At 42.4% G+C, this 24,888-nt stretch overlaps 1 protein-coding gene and 1 non-coding gene across 2 annotated transcripts; both read right to left on the bottom strand.

Moving 5' to 3' along the window:
• Positions 1-13,295: 13,295 nt before the first annotated feature.
• MOS (MOS proto-oncogene, serine/threonine kinase) lies at positions 13,296-14,442 on the bottom strand. The gene has a single exon (XM_033202715.1). It carries the CDS (start codon positions 14,440-14,442, stop codon positions 13,402-13,404), a length of 1,041 nt encoding a protein of 346 aa, XP_033058606.1. The 3' UTR covers positions 13,296-13,401.
• Positions 14,443-21,994: 7,552 nt separating this feature from the next.
• Positions 21,995-22,105, bottom strand: LOC117079694. The gene has a single exon (XR_004435549.1). It is a non-coding gene; the product is annotated as a small nucleolar RNA SNORA3/SNORA45 family (small nucleolar RNA).
• Positions 22,106-24,888: the final 2,783 nt, after the last annotated feature.

Below are 24,888 nucleotides of genomic sequence, written 5' to 3' on the forward strand. Positions count from 1 at the left end.
CAGGTGGCAGCACACACTTAGGTGGGAGAGAAGGTGGATGGAGATCAATGACCACAGCTCAAGAGAGCAGCCATGCAGTACAGAATCACACCAGCGATTTTGTAATTTTAATAGATGTTCCCAGATTATTTTCCCTAAAGTTTGTACTTCCACCAGCAATATCCAAGAGTGCCTAGGCATTTCTCCATGGTCCTCATACTTCACCAATTATATTTGTCAAATGTTTGGATTTTGGCCATAATGGAAAATGGTATTGAAAGGTAGTTTTAATTAGCAATTTTATATATTTAAGAATCACTCATATTTCTATGTCTGTCAGCTAATCATTCATCTGTTGATCTTTTCCTTGTCCAATTCCAGAAACTCTTTTTACACTAGAGGGATTCACCCTTTGCTGTAATATGAGGTACAAATCCTCTCCTCCAGTTTGTTATTTCTCGTTAATCTTTATTTATATTGTTAATTTTCTTTCTATGAAGACATGTTCCTTGTTTTTGTAGTTGAAAGCATCAATTGTTTTATTTATGGCTTTAGGAAGACTTTTCTACTATGATGTTATAAAGGAATTTACTGTTCTCTTCTGGTACTTCTTATGACTTCATTTTTGACACTGAAGTCTTTGATGCATTGACAACCTATCCTAATTGACATGGTTTGAATCTATGTCCCCACCCAAATCTCATGTTCAATTGTAATCCCCAGAGTTGGGGCGGGGCCTGGTGGGAGGTGATTGAATCATAGGGGTGGATCCTCTGTAAATGGTTTAGCACCATCCTCTCGGTGCTGTTCTTATGACAGTAAGTGAGTGAGCTATCATGAGATCTGGTTGTTTAAAAGTATGTAACCCACCCCTCAACCCAGTCTCTCTCTTGCTCTTGCTCTACCCATGTAAGACATCCCTGCTTCCCCTTCGCCTCTACCATGATTGTATGTTTCCTGAGGCCTCTCCAGAAGCTGAGTAGTTGCCAGCATCATGCTTCCTGTACAGCCCGAGGAACTGTAAGCCAATTAAACCTTTTCTTTTTAAACCACCCAGTCTTGGGTATTTCTTTATAGCAATGTGAGAACAGACTAATACACTAATAAGTGATGTGAGGTCTAGATCTAATTTTGGTAGTTGGTCACACAAGTTTCCCAGAATAATTTTATTAAACAGTCCATCTTTTTTGGCCAGGTGCAGTGGCTCGTGCCTGTAATCCCAGCACTTTGGGAGGCTGAGGCAGGAGGATCTCAAGCTCAGGAGTTTGAGACGACCCTGGGCAACACGGCTAAACCCTGTCTCTACAGAAAATGTAAAAATTAGCCATGTGTGGTGGCGTGTGCCTATAGTCCCAGCTACTTGGGAGGTTGAGGTGGGAGAATCACTTGAACCCAGGAGGCAGAGGTTGCACAGAGCTGAGATTGTGCCAGTGCACTCCAGCCTAGGCAACAGAGGTAGACCCTGTCTCCAAAAAAAAAGAAAGAAAAAAAAGACAGTCCATCTTTTCTCCACTGACTCAAGACACCATCTTTATTGTGGACAGAATTCCCATATGTGCTTGTGACTGACTTCTTGGACTTCTATTCTGTTTATTTTTATTTTTATTTTGAGACAGAACCTCACTCTGCTAGAGTGCAGTGGCACGATCTTGGCTCACTGCAACCTCTGCCTCCCAGATTCAAGCAATTCTCATGCCTCAGCCTCCTGAGTAGCTGGGATTACAGGGGCCCGCCACCATTCCTGTATTGTATTTTTAGTATAGACGGGGTTTCACCATGTTGGCCAGGCTGGTCTCAAACTCCTGGCCTCAAGTAATCTGCCCACCGCAGTCTCCCAGAGTGATGGGATAACAGAGATGAGTCACCATGGTCAACCTATTCTCTTTAAATGATCTGTCTATTCATATAGCATGCCACAGTATTTTTATTATCTAGGTTTTATAGAACATATTAATATCTGATAGAGCTAGTGCTCACTCATTGCTTGTCTCTTTCTGAACTTTCCTGATCTTTTTAAACAAATAAATTATTTAATATAAATTTTATGGCTAGGAGCAGTGGCTCACACTGGTAATCTCAGCACTTTGGGAGCCCGAGGTGGGTGATCAGTTGAGGTCAGGAGTTTGAGACCAGCCTGGCCAACGTGATGAAACACCATCTCCACTAAAAATACAAAAATGATCTGGGTGTGATAATGTGGACCTGTAATCCCAGCTACTCAGGAGGCTGACACAGGAGAATCACTTGAACCTGGGAGGCAGAGGTTGCAGTGAGCTGAGATCGCACCACTGCACTCCAGCTTGGGTGACAGAGTGAGACCCTGTCTCTAAAAAAAAAAAAAAAAAAAATTGGCAATCAACTTGTCTCATTTCCAAATTAAACACATCAGTTTTGTATTTACATATAAATACTGGCTTATATTAATTTATATATAAAATTGGAATTGTTTTAAATATATGTTAACTTAGGGTGAGTAGTCATCTCTATGGTGAATCTTTATTCAAGTATATAGCCGGCTTTTCATTTCTTTGAGGCCTCTTATGTACCTTTCTAGTATTTTTAAGTTTTTGCCCTAAAGATTTTGCACATTTTTACTAAACTTTACCTAGGTGTTTGTATTCTTTCAGTTTGAAATAATTTCAAACTTACAGAAAAGTTGCAAGGTTATTGCAAAGATCTCCCAAATTCTCCTTGTCATGCCTCTGAGCCCAAGCCAAGCCACCATATCCCCTGTGACCTGCACGTATACATCCAGAGGGCCTGAAGCAAGTGAAGAATCACAAAAGAAGTGAAAATGGCCGGTTCTGATGACATTCCACCATTGTGATTTGTTCCTGCCCCACCTTAACTGAGCGATTAACCTTGTGAAATTCCTTCTCCTGGCTCAAAAGCTCCCCCACTGAGCACCTTGAGAACTTCACCCCTGCCTATAAGAGAAAAACCCCCTTTGACTGTAGTTTTCCACTACCCGCCCAAATCCTATAAAACAGCCCCACCCATCTCCCTTCACTGACTCTCTTTTCAGACTCAGTCCGCTGCACCCAAATGCAGACTGGTTGCAAGTAAACAGCCTTGTTGCTCGCACAAAGCCTGTTTGGTGGTCTCTTCACACGGACATGTATGATATGTGGTGCGGAAGACCCGGGTCAGAGGGACTCCTTTGGGAGACCAGTCCCCTGTCCTCACCCTCACTCAGTGAAGAGATCCACCTACGACCTCGGGCCTCAGACCAACCCGTCCAAGGAACATCTCACCAATTTCAAATCGGGTAAGCAGTCTTTTCACTTTCTTCTCCAGTCTCTCTTACTACCCTTCAATCTCCCTCTCTCGCTACCCTTCAATTTCCCTGTCCTTTGCAATTCCAGTTATTTTTCCTCTCTAGTAGAGACAGAGGAGATACATTTTATCTGTGGACCCAAAACTCCAGCGCCAGTCACAGACTGGGGAAGACAGTCTTCCCTTGGTATTTAATCACTGCGGGGATGCCTGCCTGATTATTCACCCACGTTCTACTGATGTCTGATCACCGCAGAGATGCCTGCCTTGATCATTCACCCACATTCCCTTGGTGGCAAGTCAATTGCGGGGACCCACTGCTTTGGTTGCTCACCCACATTGCAGCCCAGGGCTGCTCCCCACCCCCTTTCTCCGTGTCTCTACCCTTCTCTTTAAACTTGCCTCCTTCACTATGGGCAAACTTCCACTCTCCATTCCTCCTTCTCCCTTAGCTTGTGTTCTCAAGAACTTAAAACCTCTTCAACTCTCGCCTGACCTAAAATCTAAGTGTCTTATTTTCTTCTGCAATACCGCTTGGCCCCAATATAAACTCAACAGTAGTTCCAAGTGGCCAGAGGATGGCACTTTTGATTTGTCTATCCTACAAGATCTAGATAATTTTTGTTGAAAAATGGGCAAATGGTCTGAGGTGTCTGACGTCCAGGCATTCTTTTACACATTGGTCCTTCCCTAGTCTCTGCTCCCAATGCGACTTGTCACAAAGCTTTCTTCTTTCTCTCCTGCCTGTTCCTTCAGTCTCCACCCCAAGCTCTGAGTCCTTTGAATCCTCCTTTTCTACAGAATCATCTGACCTCTCGCCTCCTCCCCAGGCTGCTCCTCGCCAGGCTGAGCCAGGTCCCAATTTCTCCTCAGCCTCCACTCCGCCACCCTATAATCCTTTTATCACCCCCTCCTCACACCCCGTCCAGCTTACAGTTTCTTTCCACGACTAGCCCTCCCCACCTGCCCAGCAATTTCCTCTTAAAGAGGTGACTGGAGCTGAAGCCATAGCCAAGGTTAATGCTTCTTTTTCTTTATCTGACCTCTCCCAAATCATTTAGCATTTAGGCTCTTTTTCATCAAATATAAAAACTCAACCCAGTTCATGGCCCATTTGGAAACAACCCTTAGACGTTTACCACCCTAGACCTAGAAAGGTCAGAAGGCCGTCTTATTTTCAATATGCATTTTATTACCCAATCCACTCCCGACATTAAATAAAGCTCCAAAAATCAGATTCCAGCCCTCAAACTCCACAACAGGACTTAATTAACTTCATCTTCAAGGTGTACAATAATAGAGTAGAGGCAGCCAAGTAGCAATGTATTTCTAAATTGTAATTCCTTGCCTCCACTGTGGGACAAACCCCAGACACATCTCCGGCACACAAGAACTTCCAAAGGCCTGAACCACAGCAGCCAGGCATTCCTTCAGGATCGCCTACCCCAGGATCTTACTTCAAGTGCTGGAAATCTGGCCACTGGGTCAAAGAATGCCCACAGCCTGGAATTCCTCCTAAGCCATGTCCCATCTGTGTGGGACCCCACGGGAAATTGGACTGTCCAACCCAGCAGCGACTCCCCGAGTCCCTGGAACTCCAGCCCAAAGCTCTCTGACTGACTCCTTCCCAGATCTTCTCAGCTTAGTAGCTGAAGACTGACACTGCCCAATCACCTTGGAAGCCTACAGGACCATCACAGACGCTTCGGGTAACTCATACAGTGGAGGGTAAGTCTGTCCCCTTCTTAATCAATACAGAAGCTACCCACTCCACATTACCTTCTTTTCAAGGGCCTGTTTCCCTTGCCTCCATAACTGTTGCGGGTATTGACGGCCAGGCTGCTAAACCTCTTAAAACTCCCCAATTCTGGTGCCAACTTGGACAACATTCTTTTATGCACTCTTTTTTAGTTATCCTCACCTGTCCAGCTTCCTTATTAGGTCAAGACACTTTAAATTATCTGCTTCCCTTACTGTTCCTTGGCTACAGTCACACCTCATTGCTACCCTTTTCCCCAGTTCAAAGCCTCCTTCGCATCCTCCCCTTTATCTCCCCACCTTAATCCACAAGTGTGGGACACCTCTACTCCCTCCTTGGTGACCGATCACGCACCCCTTACCATCCCATTAAAACCTAATCACCCTTACCCCGCCACACTTTCAAAGGATTAAAGCCCGTTATCACTCACCTGTTACAGCATGGCCTTTTAAAGCCTATAAACTCTCCTTACAATTCCTGCATTTTACCTGTCCAAAAACCAGACAAGTCTTACAGGTTAGTTCAGGATCTGTGCTTTATCAACCAAATTGTCTTGCCTATCCACCCCGTGGTGCCAAACCCATATACTCTCCTATCCTCCCTCCACAACACATTATTCTATTCTAGATAAACCTAGCTGACCCCATAGATCTCAAATCCATTCCCCATTCCTCTTTCCATTCCTTAAAAACAACTTTAAAAGCTGCTCCCACACTAGCTCTCCCTAACTCATCCCTACCTTTTTCATTACACACAGCTGAAGTGCAGGGCTATGTGGTTAGATTTCTTACACAAGAGCTGGGACCGCACCCTGTAGCCTTTGTGTCCAAACAACTTGATCTTACTGTTTTAGCCTAGCCCTTAGGTCTGTGTGCGGCGGCTGCCGCTGCTTTAATACTTTTAGAGGCTCTCAAAATCACAAACTATGCTCAACTCACTCTCTACAGTTCTCATAACTTCCAAAATCTATTTTCTTCCTCACACCTGACACATATACTTTCTGCTCCCTGGCTCCTTCAGCTATATTCACTCTTTGTTGAGTCTCCTACAATTATCATTGTTCCTGGCCTGGACTTCAATCCGGCCTCCCACATTATTCCGGATACCACACCTGACCCCCATGACTGTGTCTCTCTGATCTACCTAACATTCACTCCATTTCCCCATATTTCCTCCTTTCCTGTTCCTCACCCTTATCGCACTTGGTTTATTGATGGCAGTTCCACCAGGCCTAATCATCACTCACCAGCAAAGGAAGGCTATGCTACGATATCTTCCACATCTATCATTAAGGTGACCACTCTGCCCCACTCCACTACCTCTCAGCAAGCTGAACTCATTGCCTTAACTCGAGCCGTCACTCTTGCAAAGGGACTACGTGTCAATATTTATACTGACTCTAAATATGCCTTCCATATCCTACACTACCTTGCTGTTATATGGGCTGAAAGAGGTTTCCTCACTACTCAAGGGTCTTCCATCATTAATGTCTCTTTAATAAAAACTCTTCTCAAGGCTGCTTTACTTCCAAAGAAAGCTGGAGTCATTCACCGCAAGGGCCATCAAAAGGCATCAGATCCCACCACTCAGGGCAATGCTTATGCTGATAAGGTAACTAAAAAAGCAGCTAGGTTCCAACTTCTATCCCTCACGGCAGTTTTTCTCCTTCTCATCGGTCACTCCCACCTACTCCCCCACTGAAACTTCCACCTATCAATCTCTTCTCACACAAGGCAAATGGTTATTGGACCAAGGAAAATATCTCCTTCCAACCTCACAGGCCCATTCTATTCTGTCATCATTTCACAACCTCTTCTATGTAAGTTACAAGCTGCTAACCTGCCTCTTAGAACCTCTCATTTCCTTTCCATTGTGGAAATCTATCCTCAAGGAAATCACTTCTCAGTGTTCCATCTGCTATTCTACTACTCCTCAGGGATTGTTCAGGCCCCCTCTCTTCCCTACACATCAAGCTTGGGGATTTGCCCCTGCTCAGGACTGGAAAACTGGCTTTATTCACATGCCCCGAGTCAGGAAACTAAAATACCTCTTGGTCTAGGTAGACACTTTCACTGGATGGGTAGAGGCTTTTCCCACAGGATGTGAGAAGGCCACTGCAGTCATTTCTTCCCTTCTGTCAGACATAATTCCTCGGTTTGGTCTTCCCACCTCTATGCAGTCTAATAACGGACCGGCCTTTATTAGTCAAATCACCCAAGCAGTTTCTTGGGCTCTTGGTATTCAGTAGAACTTTCATACTCCTTACCGTCCTCAATCTTTAGGAAAGGTAGAACGGACTAATGGTCTTTTAAAAACACACCTCACCAAGCTCAGCCTCCAATTTGAAAAAAAAAGGACTCCGTTAAGGGTAGAGCCCAAAAACCCACCAACCAAGCAAGTAATTACACTGAACCCCTTGGGCACCTCTAATTGGACGTCCTGGGTCCTCCCAATTCTTAGTCCTTTAATACCTGTTTTTCTCCTCTTATTCAGACCTTGTGCCTTCTGTTTAGTTTCTCAATTCATCCAAAACTGTATCCAGGCCACCAACAATCATTTTATATGACAAATGCTCCTTCTAACAACCCCACAATATCACCCCTTACCCCCAAATCTTTCTTCAGTTTAACTCTCCCAATCTAGGTTCCCATGCCACCCCCAATCCCACTCAAAGCAGCCCTGAGAAACATTGCCCAGTATCTCTCCATACCAACCCCCCCAAAACTTTCCCTGCCCCAACAGTTCAACACTATTTTATGTTATTTTTCTTATTAATATAAGAGGACAGGAACGTCAGACCTCTGAGCCCAAGCCAAGCCATCATATCCCCGTGACCTGCACATATACATCCAGATGGCCTGAAGCAAGTGAAGAATCACAAAAGAAGTGAAAATGGCCGGTTCTGATGATGTTCCACCATTGTGATTTGTTCCGGCCCCACCTTAACTGAGCGATTAACCTTGTGAAATTCCTTCTCCTGGCTCAGAAGCTCCCCCACTGAGCACCTTGTGAATTTCACCCCTGCCTGTAAGAGAAAAACCCCCTTTGACTGTAATTTTCCACTACCAACCCAAATCCTATGGAACAGCCCCACCCATATCTGCCTTTGCTGACTCTCTTTTCAGACTCAGCTCACCTGCACCCAGGTAAAATAAACAGCTTTATTGCTCACACAAAGCCTGTTTGGTGGTCTCTTCACACTGATGTGTGTGACACTCCTCATTCAGCAATGGTTTCCCTATTGTTAAATTTGACATTTACTTTATTCTTTCTACATACAATTATTTCTTATTCTGAACCCTTTGAGAGTAAGTTGAAGACGTAATACCTTATTACTCTTTTAGCATTTCACTGAGTATTTCCTAAAAACAATGGCTTTCTCCAACATAACTGCAGTGTAACTATCAAAATCAAGAAATTTTGATATAATACTCGCATATCATCTAGAGATCCCATTTAAATTCATCAGTTGTCCTAATAATGTTTGTTATGGGACCACAGTCCAATCCTGGATTTTGTGTTGGACTGGGTTGTCATGTCCTTCTATATGGAACAGTTCCTCAGTCTTTCCTTGTCTTTTATGACCTTGATACTTCTGACATGAGCAGGCCAATTTGAGTGTGTAATTGTTTCCTCTTGATTTGGGTAAGGTTATGTGTCTTTTGCAGCACTACCACAGAAGTGGTGCTATGTTCTTCTTAGTGCATCATATCAGGAGGCGTGTAATGTTTATCAATTTGCCCCATTACTGGTGATATTAACTTGAGTAAGATATCTTTCTGTATATTTGTCTACATCACTTGTAAGATAATGTCAGTATGACTTCTTCACTGTAAGGATAATTATTTTGTGCTTATTCACAATTAATATTATTTGGTATTCTATTGTAAGGTAGAGCTTTCCTTTCTCCAACATTTATTTATATAGTTATTTATATCATTATGGATTCCTATTTCCTTCATTACGACTATTCATTTCTAATTGATTTACCATCATTAATCATTTTAATGCTAAAATTATCTCAGGTCAGCCAGTAGGAGAGATCATTCAAGCCAGCTCCTGTGTCCTTATAACAGGTTTCTATCATTCCTGAGCATTTCTTTATTTGGAGGCACAAGATGTTCTGGTTCATTTTATATTTTCCCTGCTCTGGAATCAGCCGCTTCTCCAAGAGGCCCCCGTTTCCTCCTGTTGTGAATAATTAAAAATTCAGAAACTAAAAAGTCAGAATTCAGAACTAAAGTTTGGTGTTAATCTGCTCCAGGGTGTCATTACTTTAGGCCCTGTCAAAGGACAGAGCTAGGAAATACATGTATGTGTGTACACACACACACACAGATGCACACACATTAATGTCTGTTTCTATGTCTATCCCTCTCTCTCCTTTCATCTACCTCTATTAAAAACTACATGTTCACACTGATACTTCTAAACTCAATCTGACATTTCCTATTTCAATTTCAATAGAGTTTATTCAAGACTTCCTTGTTTCTATACTTGTGACTTCCTTTTCTAACACTTACAAATCCTGGCTCCCATTCTCCTCAATGTATTTACTTACTTGTTTAACCCTCCTGTATATGACTAATGTCCCCACCATGTTAGCCAAGTATCTCATCCTCCAGCCCTGCTATCATGAAACATGCAGTCTGTGGCTGTGTCAAAGGGAATATTTTATCTTTTTCAATGGTATTGTAAAAGGAATCTTTCTTTTATAAATTCTAGCTGATTTTCGTTGACATAGTTGAAGTCTATTGATTTCTGTATGTTAATTTTATATCCTGCAAACTTACATAATTATTTTATTGTTTTAGTTTTTCTGTTAATTGTGTTTCTTTTCCAAGTATATATCCTGAAAACAGAATCTACAAACAGAATTTGTTTTTCTTCTCTCTTTACAGCTTTAGACCTCAAGTTTAATTTTCTTTTTAAACGTCACTGACCAATAAAACATTAAATCATAAGAGCAGTAGTGGGCATTCTTACATTATTCATGACTGTAGTGGAATGATTTCCTGTTAATATGGTGGCTATTGGGCGGAAATGTGTGGTGTTCTATATATTTTTAAGTTTTTATTTTGAAATAATTTTAGACATAGAAGAATTGCAAAGACAGTACATAGAATTCTTATATAATATATCCTTTATTCAGTTTTCCCTATGTTATATAACCATGGTATTTATACATTTATAAAAAATAAGTCATATAAGAAATTAACATTAGTTATGTATTTTTTTAAGTGGGTTAGGTAAATATCTATTTCTCCTTCTTTTGAGTCTCTTTTAAAAAACCCAGAATAAACATTTAATTTTGTCAAATGTATTCTCAGCATATGTTCTTACTCTTTTAACCTGCTAATATGAATTAAGACAATAGATTTTCTAATAGGAAACTATTCTTGCATCTTGGAAGAAATTCACTTGATTAAAAATAACATGTGCATGATTATAAAAATTAACTCTTAGATTCTGTATGCTAATATTCACTTAGGACAGTGATAGTTTTTTACACTGATAGTTTTAAACAAGATTGACCTGTCATTTCTTCTTTAAAAGCAATCTTTATCGGGTTTTGATGTAAATGTTATTCTTTTTTTTTGAAATGGAGTTTCGTTCTTGTTGCCTAGTCTGGAGTGCAATGGCGCCATCTCGGCCCACTGCAACCTCCACATCCCAGGTTAAAGCGATTCTCCTTCCTCAGCCTCCCAAGTAGCTGGGATTACAGGCATGTGCTACCACGCCTGACTAATTTTCTATTTTTGATAGAGATGGGGTTTCATCATGTTGGCCAGGCTGGTCTCAAACTCCCAACCTCAGGTGATCCACCCACCTTGGCCTCCCAAGGTGCTGGGATTACAGGCATGAGCCACCGCACCTGCCCATATTATCTTTCTTAATACTTGTTTTTGCACTATTAAGTATGCCTTTACTTCATATTAAGTATGACTTGATGTGTATGCCAAAGAGCATACTTTGACTATTAGCTGCTACAGAGGGAGCAGTCATGTGCCTGTTCTACCTCTCACCAGGGTGGTTTTCCAACAACTCAGACTTCTTTCATCTGCTTATTTCCTTCCAATATGGCACTTCTGTGGGTTTCTTCATGCAGCCACAACCTTCTTTCTCTCCAAAGCAAACCAGGCCCAGGAGGCTTCTGTGCCTGTCCAGTATACCCTGCCCTGTCCCCAGGGTGACCCCCTCCTGTCCAGCAGCTGAATTTTGCCACCAATTTCTGAGCTCTGCATGGCTGAATCTTGTGTAACACCTGCTCTTCCTTCTTTTTCTAGCAACTCGTCTAACCTCAGCACTGTTTGATCTCATTCCTGTTCTCTGATTTCTTTCCCAACATTTACACTTCCCAGTGGGCTCTTATTCTCCAGGGAACCTAATTTTGCAGGTCTCTCTGGGATCTGTCACTGCTGGGTCCCTTGGTCCCCACCCCCTGCCCGGAGGCCAGCCACTCCTTACCCTTCCTGCTCTCTTTCCTTAAGGCTCCATTCAGTCTTTAGTTATCACATTTTAGGGTTTGTTTTCTCTCTCCCAGTTTCACTGATTATGGAGCCTACAGTGTTTATTCCCCCTTCTTCACCTTGTCATTCTATGTGGTCTCCAGGTGAAGGGAGGACACTATTGTAATTTAAACTTACCAACGTGAATTCCTATTGCCACAATAGTCAAAGAAGGGGGCAGGGCACAGTGACTCAAGCCTGTAATCCTAGCACTTTGTGAGACTGACATGGGGCGAGGGGGATCACTTGAGGTCAGGAGTTCGAGACCAGCCTGGCCAACATGGTGAAACCTCTTTACTAAAAATACAAAAATTAGTTGGGTGTGGTGGCACATGCCTGTAATCTCAGCTACTGGGGAGGCAGAGGTTGCAGTGAGCCAACATCGTGCCACTACACTCCAGCCTGGGTGATGGAATGAGACTCCATCTCAAATAATAATAATAATCAGAGAAGGGAATTCTTTATTGGTATATAGGTGGTTTTTTCCCCCAACTACCTGGACAGAATTAGCAGCACTCTGTCAATGTTATACATGGCCACAGATAGCTCCCTTTTGCTTTTCTCAATAATAGTTCCAAACCATGGTGTCACTCTGTAGACCCCCCTACCCTCAACCACTCTTAACAGAAAAAAATAGAAGCTCACAGATGTGGGCTTCCCCAGTCCCCTTTTTCCTATTGTAAATGTGTCTGTAAAGTCATTGTGCCCCCACCCTTGGCTCCCATCTTGGGAAGAGATGTCCTTTCTCTCCAAGATGACAATCTCTTCCCCTAGGTACTACGCTTCATCCCTTCTACAAGTATCTAAACTTTATCAATTATCTTTGCCTCTGGTGGCTCATTTTACAAATAAAATTATTTCTTTCAACCTAAAACTAAATGAAACCAGATAAAAAAATCTGAAAACATTTCTGTGTCTCTGACCCCCTTTTAAGGTTCCTGCCTCTCCCTCCTTAACAGTGCATGCACAGCCTCTGCTTCAGGGCCTTGCCATTCCCTCTGCCAGCCACTGCATCAGCCTTGCCTTCCACCATGCACAGAAACTGCTGTTGCTAAAAGAAAGTCAAAGTTGTCCCAATGACAAAATCCAATCACCTCGTCCTTTAAAACCTATGTACCAACACCCATTGTTTTGATGTCTAGAGTGGGCAATCTAGTTCTATTTGTCTGTTCTCTTCCATCCAAATGTTAAATTTCATGATTCCTCAGGGTTTTCATTTTCCCCTCACATCATATAATCTTTATCTTCTACTTCTGAGTTCCAATACCAGGTAAAAATGACCCAGTTTAGAAGTGTTTTCGTAAAGTGTTTCTACTCATTGCAATGCACAAGTTAAAAATATTACAATAAGTCATTTATAATTCCTTTGACTGTAAATGTACCTCAGTGTATGAATTTTATGTGTGAAGGTCATTACAAACAAGAAGTTTTACTGGGGGGAGTAGTAGGAAAGCATTACTTATTTTTTAAAAAGTTTTTACTGATTTGGTGTGGGAGCAAGTACACCGTTAATAGTTGGAATTTATGTGGTAGGTATGGGATATATATGGATTTATAGAAAATTTTGACATTTCTGCAGTGGAGTTCTGTTTTGGACAAAGTGTTTTATCAGCAACAAATTTGAATAAATGAAATACTATCAATGGAAGGCAAAGCACATGACTATATGAATAAGATTAGTTACTAACAGTACTGAGACAACAGGTACTAGATTTGTGGCTTTGCAATGTGTCGTAGAAAAAGCATTGCAGACTAAAGGAGTTTTTAGTAACTTTATTTTCTAAAACTCCATCCCACAAATATGTTTTCTTCGACATCTCCACTTCCTTTAAAAACAAACAGAATCAGACACAAGCTTATCTTGACCCAGGTTTTCAGTCAGCCGAATTCAGCTTTCAAAGAGGTGAGATCCACCAAAAGCAGCCGCGCGCTCGGCCTCTGCGCCGCGCTGGGTCTCCAGCAGCGCCGGATGACGTCCCCAAGGCGCTGCCCGGGGAGCGAGTCCTGGAAGACGGCAGCGGAGAGAGACGGGCGCAGATCGTAGGCCACCACTGCGTACAGTATGTGCTGCCGCTCCCCCGAATAGGGCGCCTGCTTGGTAGTCATTTGCCAGAGAGTGATGGCAAAGGAATAAATGTCGGCTTTGGGCGTCACTCCCTCTCCTTTAAGGAGTTCCGGGGCGCGGTGGGTGTATGTGCCTCCTAGGGGGTATAGGGGTGTCTGGAAACACAGCAGATCTTCCAACTTCTCAGAGCAACCGAAGTCACTAATTTTACAGACATCCTGCTCACTGATCAAGATGTTCGCGGGCTTCAGGTCCAAGTGCACAATGCTTTGCGAGTGGAGGAAGAGCAGGCCGTTCACAACATCTAGGGAGTACCTGAGACACTTTCCCAAAGTTAACGGTCCTCCAGTGTGGCAATGAGGCTCCCCCGCGTCCCCCTCAGGGTGGCCGGCGGCGCCGTAGATGACTTGGTGTAAAGTGACGTTGCCACCGAACTCCATGATGATGGTCCCTAGGCAGTTGGACCCTGCGGGCGTGCGCGTGCTGGCAGCCACCACGCGCACGATGTTATCGTGGCGCAGCCTTGCTACGTTGAGCTCAGCCCAGAAACTCCGCCGAGATGCTAGTCGGTTCTTGGTGCACTTGTTCACTTGCTTTATGGCCACAGGAACACCGTAGTAAGTCGCCTTGTACACCGAGCCAAACCCTCCGGCTCCCAGCCTCTGCAGCAAGCACACCTGCTCCCAGTCAATGGAGCACCAAGCCAGCCGGCGCGGCAGCCGCGGGGCCCGAGGAGGAGTGGCCCCCAGAAGCAGCTTCGCAGGGAGCTCTGAGGGACTGCTGCAGGGCCGCGCGTCCACCGACGGGGAAAACTCGCTGGGGAGGTGGGGGCGTAGGGCCAGGGGCGAGGGCATCGCACTTTGCAGGGGGACACCAGGGCCGCTGGGGTGAATGAAAAGACCAGGGGAAACCGCGGGACTTTGGAAACATGACTGACTACTCCTTGGCTCCACCCCTATCCCTTTTCTCCTTTTCCTTCATTTGTTTCAAATGAGCTACATCTGTGCTGTCACTCAGCAAGACTTTTTACCAGATGGAGGGAGAAACCGGAATGAAGCACAGCAATCCCTTTCAGATGAAAGCATTTCCCTTCCACACTTGAAGTGAATTCTTATAAAAACAAGCTCATGCCAGATAAACAGCATGGAGCTGCCCCAGAACTCACCCCTCTTTTACATTATTTGTTTAACTATAATGAATACTTTTTTTCAAGTCACATCCGCTGCACATTATTAGTCCTCAGACTAAAGAGACCACAAAGCACAATGAAATTGTTTCACACTTTGCAGGCTATAATGATTGTTAGTGTCATTCTCCAGCTGCATTAAATCACTTCCAGCAGTTATTGGCTGAGAGTTAAAATGCAAACAGCAGACATTTGTTTAACCAATTACAGGGAAAAACTAGGTGCAACATTCATATGGATAAAAAATTGCAACCTTAATCAATCCAAATAGAATCACTGATACAGGTCATAACACACAGCTAAATTCATCAGTGGCAAGGAGAATCCCCTGACAGTCTATGCAGCTCACACAGCAAATTAGCAAGAAGTCTTAGCAATATACTGACTTTGTAACAATCCTTCCCTTCCAAGGTGATTTGGCCCACCCGGTCAGCTCACTTGCAAGAGAGATTCTAGAGTTTGCAGTGAATGAGTTACAGAAGTTTTGAACCAGAGTTGGGGGAGAAAAAAGAACAGAAATGATTCAGAGCTGTGATCAGGGCTTCAAATAGTAACACATATGGGAGAATTGTAGAAGAGGAAAAATCTGAAGAAATAAAAATGGCACAAAATCACTGGTACCTACATATAATGTAGAAAACCAGAAGTTGGAATGAAATTCAGGGTATTGGTCATCAAACAAGAAGTTTTTCCTTTCTGATTTTTATAATGAAAATTAATTTTCTACCAAGTGCAGTGAGTCATGCCTATAATCCTAGTGCTTTAGGAGGCTGAGGTGGAAGGACCACTTGAGGCCAAGAATTTGAGACCTGCCTCTACAAAAAGTAATAATAAGGTTAGCTGAGTGTGGTGGTGCACTCCTGTAGTCCTAGCTACTTTGGAGGCTGGGGTGGGAGGAGACTTGAACTGAGGAGTTTGAAGCTGCAGTGAGCTATGATTGTGCCACTGCACACCCGGCTGGATAATAGAGCAAGACCCTGACTCTAAGCAAAAAATTAATTTTCATACCATATTTTTGGAAAAAGGACCAATAATACCATATTCATGAGAAACACGCACACACACACACACACACACACACACACAAATATTAGGATATTTTAAAAAATCAAATGGTAGCCTGGCACGGTGGCTCACACCTGTAATCCCAGCATTTTGGGAGGCCGGGGCAGGTGGATCATGAGGTCAGGAGATCGAGACTCATCCTGGCTAACACAGTGAAACACCATCTCTACTAAAAATACAAAAAATTAGCCGGGCGTGGTGGCGGGCACCTGTAGTCCCAGCTACTTAGGAGGCTGAGGCAGGAGAATGACCTGAACCCGGGAGGCGGAGCTTGCAGTGAGCTGAGATCGTGCCACTGCACTCCAGCTTGGGCGACAGAGCGGAGGAAAAAAAAAAAATTCAAATGGTAAAGTTCCCTTCTTCTAAAGTACCTATGTGCTAGGTTATGTGTAACCACATTTTAATGATAGCAGTTGTATGTTTCTGAAGTATATTGACTTTGAGAAGGTAAATTAATAAACATGAACCATTTACAGAAGCAATTTGAGGTCTGTGAAGCCCTGGAATAGGATTTCTATTCTGTACTACCTGTGTGGCTTAGTATGTGATCTAGTGTGTATATAGTATTATAATATTTAACCTGCTTGAGCTTCAATCTTTTTTTTTTTGAGACAGAGTTTCGCTCCTGTTGCCCAGGCTGGAGTGCAATGGCATGATCTTGGCTCACTGCAACCTCCACTCCCTGGGTTCAAGTGATTCTCCCGCCTCAGCTCCCGAGTAGCTGGGATTACAGGCGTGTGCCACCATGCCCAGCTAATTTTTGTATTTTTAGTAGAGACAGAGTTTCATCATGTTGGCCAGGCTGGTCTCGAACTCCTGACCCCAGGTGATCCACCTGCCTCAGCCTCCCAAAGTGCTTGGATTAAGGCGTGAGCCACCATCCCTGGCCAACTCTATGGAATATTTTAGTAGAAAGATTGTTGTGTGCAATCGTGTCAAATCCTAAATATAAAAGGATGCCAATGAATAGAGAAAAATAAAGTAATACACTTATATTCTATAATAAATCTACATTGCAAAATTTACTCAGTAACTGTCACAGGGTTGAGATTATAATTCAGGGCTCTGAAATGATTATATAATAGTGCTGTGAATATTAGCAGAATAAGAGTGCCGTAACCCCCTAGATAAGTCACATAATGCAAGATAATGTGACTTATTATATAATCTTTATTTTTAAGATAATCGCATAAACAATTCATTTTCAAAGTTGGTTTTAATCTTTACACAAAACATAAGATATTGGTGAAAATGTGGCATTCTGTGTATTTATAAACCCCAAGTTCATTAGATCCATCATCTGCCAATCTGCCCAAGAATATTTAATTGAATATCCAATTTACAACAGCCTTTGTTTTCTTTTTTAAGGTATCTTAAAATATTTATTTTACTCAGCAAATTGCACTTACCCTGAAAGCAGGATCTATCTCCCTATTTATTTTTTATCCCCTGTAACACAGTGAACATATTTCTTATTATGTTCTTACTTTACTTTTGTTTTTTTCTTTTTGAGACAGTGTCTCGCTATGTCACCCAGGCTGGAGTGCAGTGGTGTGATCTTGGCTCACTGTAACCTCTGCCTCCTCGGCTCAAGAGATCCTCCCACTTCAGCCTCCTGAGTAGCTGGGACCACAGGCACACACCACTGCACCCAACTAATTTTTGTATTTTTTTAATAGAGATGGGGTTGTACCATGTTGTCCAGGCTGGTCTTGAACTCCTGAGGTCAAGTAATCTGCCCGCCTCAGCTTCCCAAAATGCTAGGATTACAGGGCACTGTGCTCGGTCCTTAAGTTTAATGTTTAATCCTGATTTGGTTACCAAATATGTGTGCACTGTGTAATATTTTGGATCTCAAAAGTGGGTAAAGCTTTAAGCATGGTGGTAAAAGGCTCTTAGGGGCCAGATGGCCTGGGTTTCTTACCATCCCAGTGCCTGTTTCCTTATCTGCAAAATGAGGAAAATATGCCCACCTCAGGATTGTTGTGAAGAGTAACGGAGTTTCAAATACTTAGATCAGGCCCTCAATGCTAATTATCATTTATAAAACTCATTTAAAAAACCATGTGTATGGGCTTATATGAATAAGAAACAGATTTGTTAGGTAGTATTGGTTTAAACGTATCCTGTCAGGGCTGAAGTAACTCGTTTTCACGTTAAACTAACATAAAATGTGAGTATTTTTCTGCTTTTGAATTTTGAGGTTAAAGATATAAAATCCTGCTGTATTACTGGTAGAATATATAGTAAAAACGTGAGTGGGGGGAGGGGGTTAACATTAATCCGATCAAATGCAATGAGCCTATGTCATCCCCTAAACAAAGGCAAAGAGCAAAATGTGTTGATAACAGGGAATTCTCCTTGGAATTACATATGAAACAAAGGAAGAGAAAAGAGAAACTGCACCTCCTGAGGAGCGAAATGCTCTCGTGTGCTTAGCGCACAGGCTTTACGTGTTTTGTTTTTTGATTGGCAGCATGACTATAAAGATACTTCCGTATTAAACATCATATTTATCACAAGAGTAACAACAGATACCAGAACGGATAGCTCCTTTTAACTGGACTTTAATCAGAGCCTGAGGATCGCGGATCGTGGGAGAGCGTCCTCCTGACCAACGTGGTTGGCCTTCTGGGCACGCTGGGCCTGAGCCGCCCCAGCTTCCTGGGCGCGCACCGGGTTCTACGGGTACCGGGGACGGCGGGACGCTGTGGTCTCCCTGCCCCCTGCACTTGCTGCGCTGGGGCCGAGGAGGTGGCTCTGCCTTTCTTGATTCCCCAGTCTCTGGAAGACAAGCCACCCTCGCAGCCTCCTGGCCTCGCTGCCAGTGGCCTCGACCGCTGGGGCGTTTTTGCGTTTCCTAGAGCACGGGGTTTCGGCGCTCTGGTGCCCGGAAGCACGTGGGCGAGGCCGTCGGTCCCCGAAAGACGCTCAGAGTGCGCCCAGCCTGCCCTTCTGCGTACGCAACAAATTTTCCTTTTTCTTTGGAGTCATCACGTCGCCTTCTGGAAGGCAGTCTTAAAAGGGGTGAAACTCCACAGCAGTCTCAACCGCGCACAGAACCCCACCGACGGCGGCCGCGCTTGCGCCTGCGCACCCTTGACCGCCGCCCGAGTCCTGGCAGGGGACGGCCCGGTTAAGCGATCTCCGGTTACAGCGGATTCCAGAGGTTACAGTGGATTCCAGAGGTTACAGTGCGAAGAGTGTGAGTATTGCAACCGTGCGAGATTAGTATTGCTGGTTACAACCGTGAATTTCATGGTCGAAATTTCATTTTTGCCTTTTTTAAGACTAAAAAGTTAAGCTGTCGATGAATATGTACGCTTTACTAAAAATTCCCATACAAAGATTATAGAGTCAAACTTGAGACATATATATATATTTTTTTACTTCAGTGGGATTATACTATTGACATTCTGAAATTTGAATTTTATCCTTAGCAATATAACAGACTTGTTTGTATATCAGTAAAGTACATATAAAGCTACTTTAATTTTTATATGGTCAATATAATATGGTCAGGGGCAGACCTAAATTTGTGGATTGCATGGAGCACGTCCCTGGCTGTGACCAGCGCACACTCTCTGTTTCCATGCGGGGAGGTTGGGATTGGTTGCTTCCACTTTGCCCTGATCGCTTGCATTTTGTATTTTGACTCGAGATATGCAAATACATTTTTACTTCTCTAAATACAGCTAAACTTCACAAAAGGTTTTAAGACATGCAAATATGTTTCAAACTGGTTTTGGAAACCTTTGAATTTAATGATATCTTGCAATTTTCTCATATTTTTAAGAACATAAAATGCTTATAGATATTTGAAAATTTGAAATTTGATCTGATTGAAATGCGGCTATCTTGAATGATTTTGTCCAATTTATGATCACACACTGGCATCCTCCCTCAAGCCAGACTAGGTTTGCTTGCTTGTTTTTGTTTTGTTTTGTTTGTTTTTTGAGACAGCATCTCACACTCTGTCTCCCAGGCTGGAGTGGAGTGCACGATCACAGTTCACTACAGCCTCCACCTCCCTGTGCTCAAGCTTTCCTCCCACTTCGGCCTCCCAAAGTGCTGAGATTACAGGCGTGAGATCCACGCCTGGCCTCAGAAAATGCTTTCTAACTTTGTATTTAGTATTTACTAAATTCTGTATCTTTCACTGATAAATGTGTCAAAATAATAGGATGTTTGAATAAAGGATCCAAAAGTAATACACTCTATTCAATTCACCATCTTTACTCAATTTTAAGCAAAATTGTCTCGTGCGTATCATTAGGGACTCTTGGCCTCTTATAGATTGAATGTGATTTAATCAACTGCAATAATTATTTTTGCTGCTCAAATTGACACACTTTGGCCAGTGGGGGGCCCTGTTGTGTTCTTTTGACACAGTCCCATTGATCTGAATTATTTCTTGCCTCTTGGTACACACAGCAAGTTGCCTCAGGCTCATAATAGCTCCTAGAATCAGTCATTTCTCCAGCGTATCCTGGAAAGATGCCATAATCTCAGCATTAAGTGCACATATTAGGTTCATTCTCTTGTTATTAGTTCGTTTTAACTGACAGAATTGGAAAAACATATACTCTTTTTTTTCTTTTAAAAAGCATAGGTTTCTATTGATATTTCTAATTCAGTTCTGACAGTATGATTCCCAATTAAAGCATTTCAATTTTATTATTTTCCTTCTCTTTCCTTATACTTGAAAGCTTGATTTCAAACAAATTAATCTAATTACTAATTTATCTGATAAAATTATTAAATAAAATTTAAGATTTCTTTGCAGTTATTTATCCCTATACTGTATGCCACTAAGATGTGTAATCAAATTATTTTCTTGTAGAGTCATGCCTCATAGCTCATTCTGTGAGACTTTGTTTTATATAAATCATGTATGATTAATTTGTTTTCAGTTCTGGGAGGTTGTCAGTATAACTAGCTGGCAGTTTTCCTAGAAGGTGGCAGTTTTCAGCCAAAAGGTTTTATTCTTTTGTGATAATAAACCTTTGAGTATGGTAGAAAACTGTTCTGAGTCTACCTTATGAAACGTGGGTGAAGGGAAAATCAAGCAAACGAATTTCCCCAGTTCTGTATGAAAATTTCATTTAGCCATTATCTGATCATTACGTAGTGACCAGGTGCAACATTACACGCAGAAGGTTCATATGCACAGGTTCTGGATGGCACCCAATTCTGTCTTCTACTATTCAACTTCTGGGAATATTAGAACCCACATAGCTTCATGTATTTCATTACAATTTAATTTAGTAAATAGTAATGATATTAAAGCCTTTACAATTTATTCTCTCTCTTCTTTGAGCTTCCTTGTATAATATATAACATTTTCCTACCAACATATTATTATATTATACCAAAGTTTACAATGCATAAATCCAAGTGATTCTCTAAGTTGATTTTATCATAACCTAGTCCCCAAATCTTTAATTTTCCTCTTTCTCTAGTTTCTCTTTATGTATATAGAATGTATCTTCATAATGCTTCTTAGTCGACTAAGATTTTTATTTTTGAAATACAAACAATTCCTTTCTCACCTGGCCTTCTGCAGTCTAGAGTTATCTGAGAAGAGACTTAACTTATTTTCAGTCATTCTAAAATGTTCAAATATTCTGCCTTTTCTTTCTTTTATTTTCTTTAGGCGGAGTTTCACTGTTGTTGCCCACGTTGGAGTGCAATGGCATGATCTCGGTTCCCTACAACCTCCGCCTCCTGGATTCAAGCAATTCTCCTGCTTCAGCCTCCCAAGTAGCTGGGATTACAAGTGTGCACCACCATGCTCAGCGAATTTTGTATTTTTAGTGGAGATGGGGTTTCACCATGTTAATCAGGCTGGTCTCGAACTCCTGACCTCAAGTGATCCACCTGCCTCGGCCTCCCAAAAATACTGAGGTTACAGGTATGAGCCACAATTCCCGGCCATATTCTGCCTTTTCTAGATGGAAAAATATTCTAATTATTTCTAGGATGTGCCTTCTTAATGGCTTGAGGATTGCAGTGCTAATGCTTTGAGGCTGAATTTTTCTTTGCTCTAATTTTTTTATTTTTTAAAACTTTACAATACACCATGGCAGGTACCATCTGCCTGATAGGTATGAGGAAAGATGACTGCCAGCCCACTTTGTAAAACCCCAGGTAGGGCATGTTTCTAATCGGGGCACCGATCACCTGCACCAGTAAATCAAGACCAGCAGGTTCTCTGCAAGTGCCCTAGCACACCAGGACACTCGGAATGTGACTTGAGTCTTGGTGAGGCTGAGTTTTATATGAGATTAAGAGGCACTCTATAGCAAAGCTCTGGGCATCTCCAGTTGGCATTTTTGAAAGTGGAACACCAGGACACTTGTTGGAACTCTACTCAAGGCGATTTTAGGTGACTCTAGGGGCAGAGGAAGAGGAAGTCAATTATTCGGTCTTTAGCTGTTGTGAGATGGGGACAGGGTATGGTCTTAGTGAGTCACATTTGAACAGGAAATTGACAGGACTTCCCAGTGGTTCTCTCAACATCTTTAGTGAGATTTTGGTTCCATTCTTCGCAACTTGTGTCAGAACCTAATCTTTCCATGTATACATGAAACAATCCTCCTTTAAATGTTTCAGGATATCATAGTTCCAGGATCCACAAAGGGGAAATTAAAATTTGGGGTCACCCCTGGTGTACCTATTGCAGATTTAAAAGACCATGCACTATAATGGTCTGTTGCAAACTGAGGAAGGCTGGAAGTGCCCTGCTGACATTTAGACATGGTGGTGCCCATGGAAAGTCGATCTAGCCTAGGGAGGAAAGCAGGATATCCTCTTATTGGATGTTATAGGAAAGATATAAGGAAGGAGGTGTGAAACCGAGGCTAGACAAAAAGATTTAATTTTTGATACCTACCCAAGACCAGAGGGTGCTGAGCTAGAGTGGAGTCTAAACATAGTAACACAGGATAGCATGACCAACATGGTGAAACCCTGTCTCTATAGCGGAGAATGGTGGCACATGCCTGTAATCCCAGCTACTTAGGAGGCTGAGGCAGGAGAATCACTTGAACCCAGGAGGCGGAGGTTGCAGTGAGCCTAGATCGCACCACTGCACTCCGGCCTGAGCAACAGAGCGAGACTCCATCTCAAAAAAAAAAAAAAAAAAAGTATTAACAAATTAAATTTAGTAATATATACAAAAAAGACTACATTATAATCAAATAGGGTTTATTCCAGAAATCCAAGGTTGAATTAACTTTAAAAAGTCAACTAATTAAGTCACTAAGTTAATGAATAAAGGGGACAAACTGTATTGTCATTTTAATAGATAAAAAAAAGCACATAACATTTAAATCCATTTAAGATGTCTAAGCAAACTAGTAATAAAAGGGAACTCCCTCAACCTGATAAAGGGCATCTGCGAAACACCTGGAGCTAACGTCATGCTTAATAGTAAAAGACTATTATTATTTTACCCAAAGATTGAGAACAAGGCAAAAATGTCTGCTTTCAGTCTTTAAATCAACATAATACTGGAGCACCTATGCAGTGCAAAATAAGGCAAAGAAAAAAAAAAGAGTCATAGAGATTGGAAAGAAAGAAGTAAAACTTTATTCTAGGAAAAAATAATCATGTATATAAACAATCTCACAAAATCTATAAAACATCTACTAGAAATAATAAATGAGTTTAGGCCGGGCGCGGTGGCTCAAGCCTGTAATCCCAGCACTTTGGGAGGCCGAGACGGGTGGATCGCGAGGTCAGGAGATCGAGACCAACCTAGCTAACACGGCGAAACCCCGTCTCTACTAAAAAAATACAAAAAATTAGCCGGGCGAGTTGGCGGGCGCCTGTAGTCCCAGCTACTTGGGAGGCTGAGGCAGGAGAATGGCGTAAACCCGGGAGGCGGAGCTTGCAGTGAGCTGAGATCCGGCCACTGCACTCCAGCCTGGGCAACAGAGCGAGACTCCGTCTCAAAAAAAAAAAAAAAAATAAATAAATAAATAAATAAATAAATGAGTTTAGCAGGGTAGCAGGACACAAGGGCAGTGTACTAGCAATTTAATTTACAGTAGCATCAGAAAGCATGAACATAAGGATTAATTTAACAAAATGTGTGTAAGATCTGCATACTAAAAACTATACAATTGTAGGTTCACACTTGAAAATGCACCCAAAGGCAGGCACTGTGAGCTGCACAACCACACACTCATTTCCAACCCTCTTGCCTGCCTCTGTCTAGGAGCTGAAAAAGGCTACGTACCCATTTTTATTTATTTACTTATTTATTTTGCAGCTACCCTTGCAGCTAATGGTAGTCAAAGGACCCATTTGTGGCAAATGAGAGAGATGTAGGATAATCTTCCAGGCCACTTCTGGGACAGCTGCACCCTCTAGCTTCCTGCCCTGGATGTAGATGTGCTGTCTGAAGCTGCGAAAACCTTCCAACCAGCAAGTCGCACACTAAGGTGACAAGTATTCTGACAGCTCTGACTGCCTACTTCCATATTTCCTGTAATATTAAATAATTGATTGCTGTTATGGCTTAAGTCAAAGTTAGCTATCCTGTTACTTACATTCCATGCTGATACATGACCTCACACAACTGGGAATAGATAGATAACGGCGCCCAAAAGATTAGGAATTCTGCTGGGCATGGTGGCTCATACCTATAATCCCAACACTTGGAAGGCCGAGGTGGGAGGATCGCTTGAAGCCAGGAGTTTCAGACCAGCCTGAGCAGTATAGTGAGACCCTGGTTCTACAAAAAATAAAATAAAATAAAATTGGCCAAGAAAGGCAAATCACTTGAGGTCAAGAGTTCAAGACCAGTCTGGCCAACATAGTGAAACCCTGTCTCCACAGAAAAAAGTACAAAAATGAGCTGAGTGTGGTGGCATGTGCCTGTGGTCCCAGCTACTCAAGAGGCTGAGGTGGGAGGATCGCTTGAGCTGGGAATGCAGAGATTGCAGTGAGCCGAGATTGTGCCACTGCCCTCCAGCCTGCGTGACACAGTGAGATCCTGTCTCAAAATAAATAAATAATTAAATAAATAAATAAAGTAAAA

The sequence above is a fragment of the Trachypithecus francoisi genome, unplaced genomic scaffold (assembly GCF_009764315.1).
Source record: "Trachypithecus francoisi isolate TF-2019V2 unplaced genomic scaffold, Tfra_2.0 Lachesis_group7, whole genome shotgun sequence".
NCBI lineage: Eukaryota > Metazoa > Chordata > Mammalia > Primates > Cercopithecidae > Trachypithecus > Trachypithecus francoisi.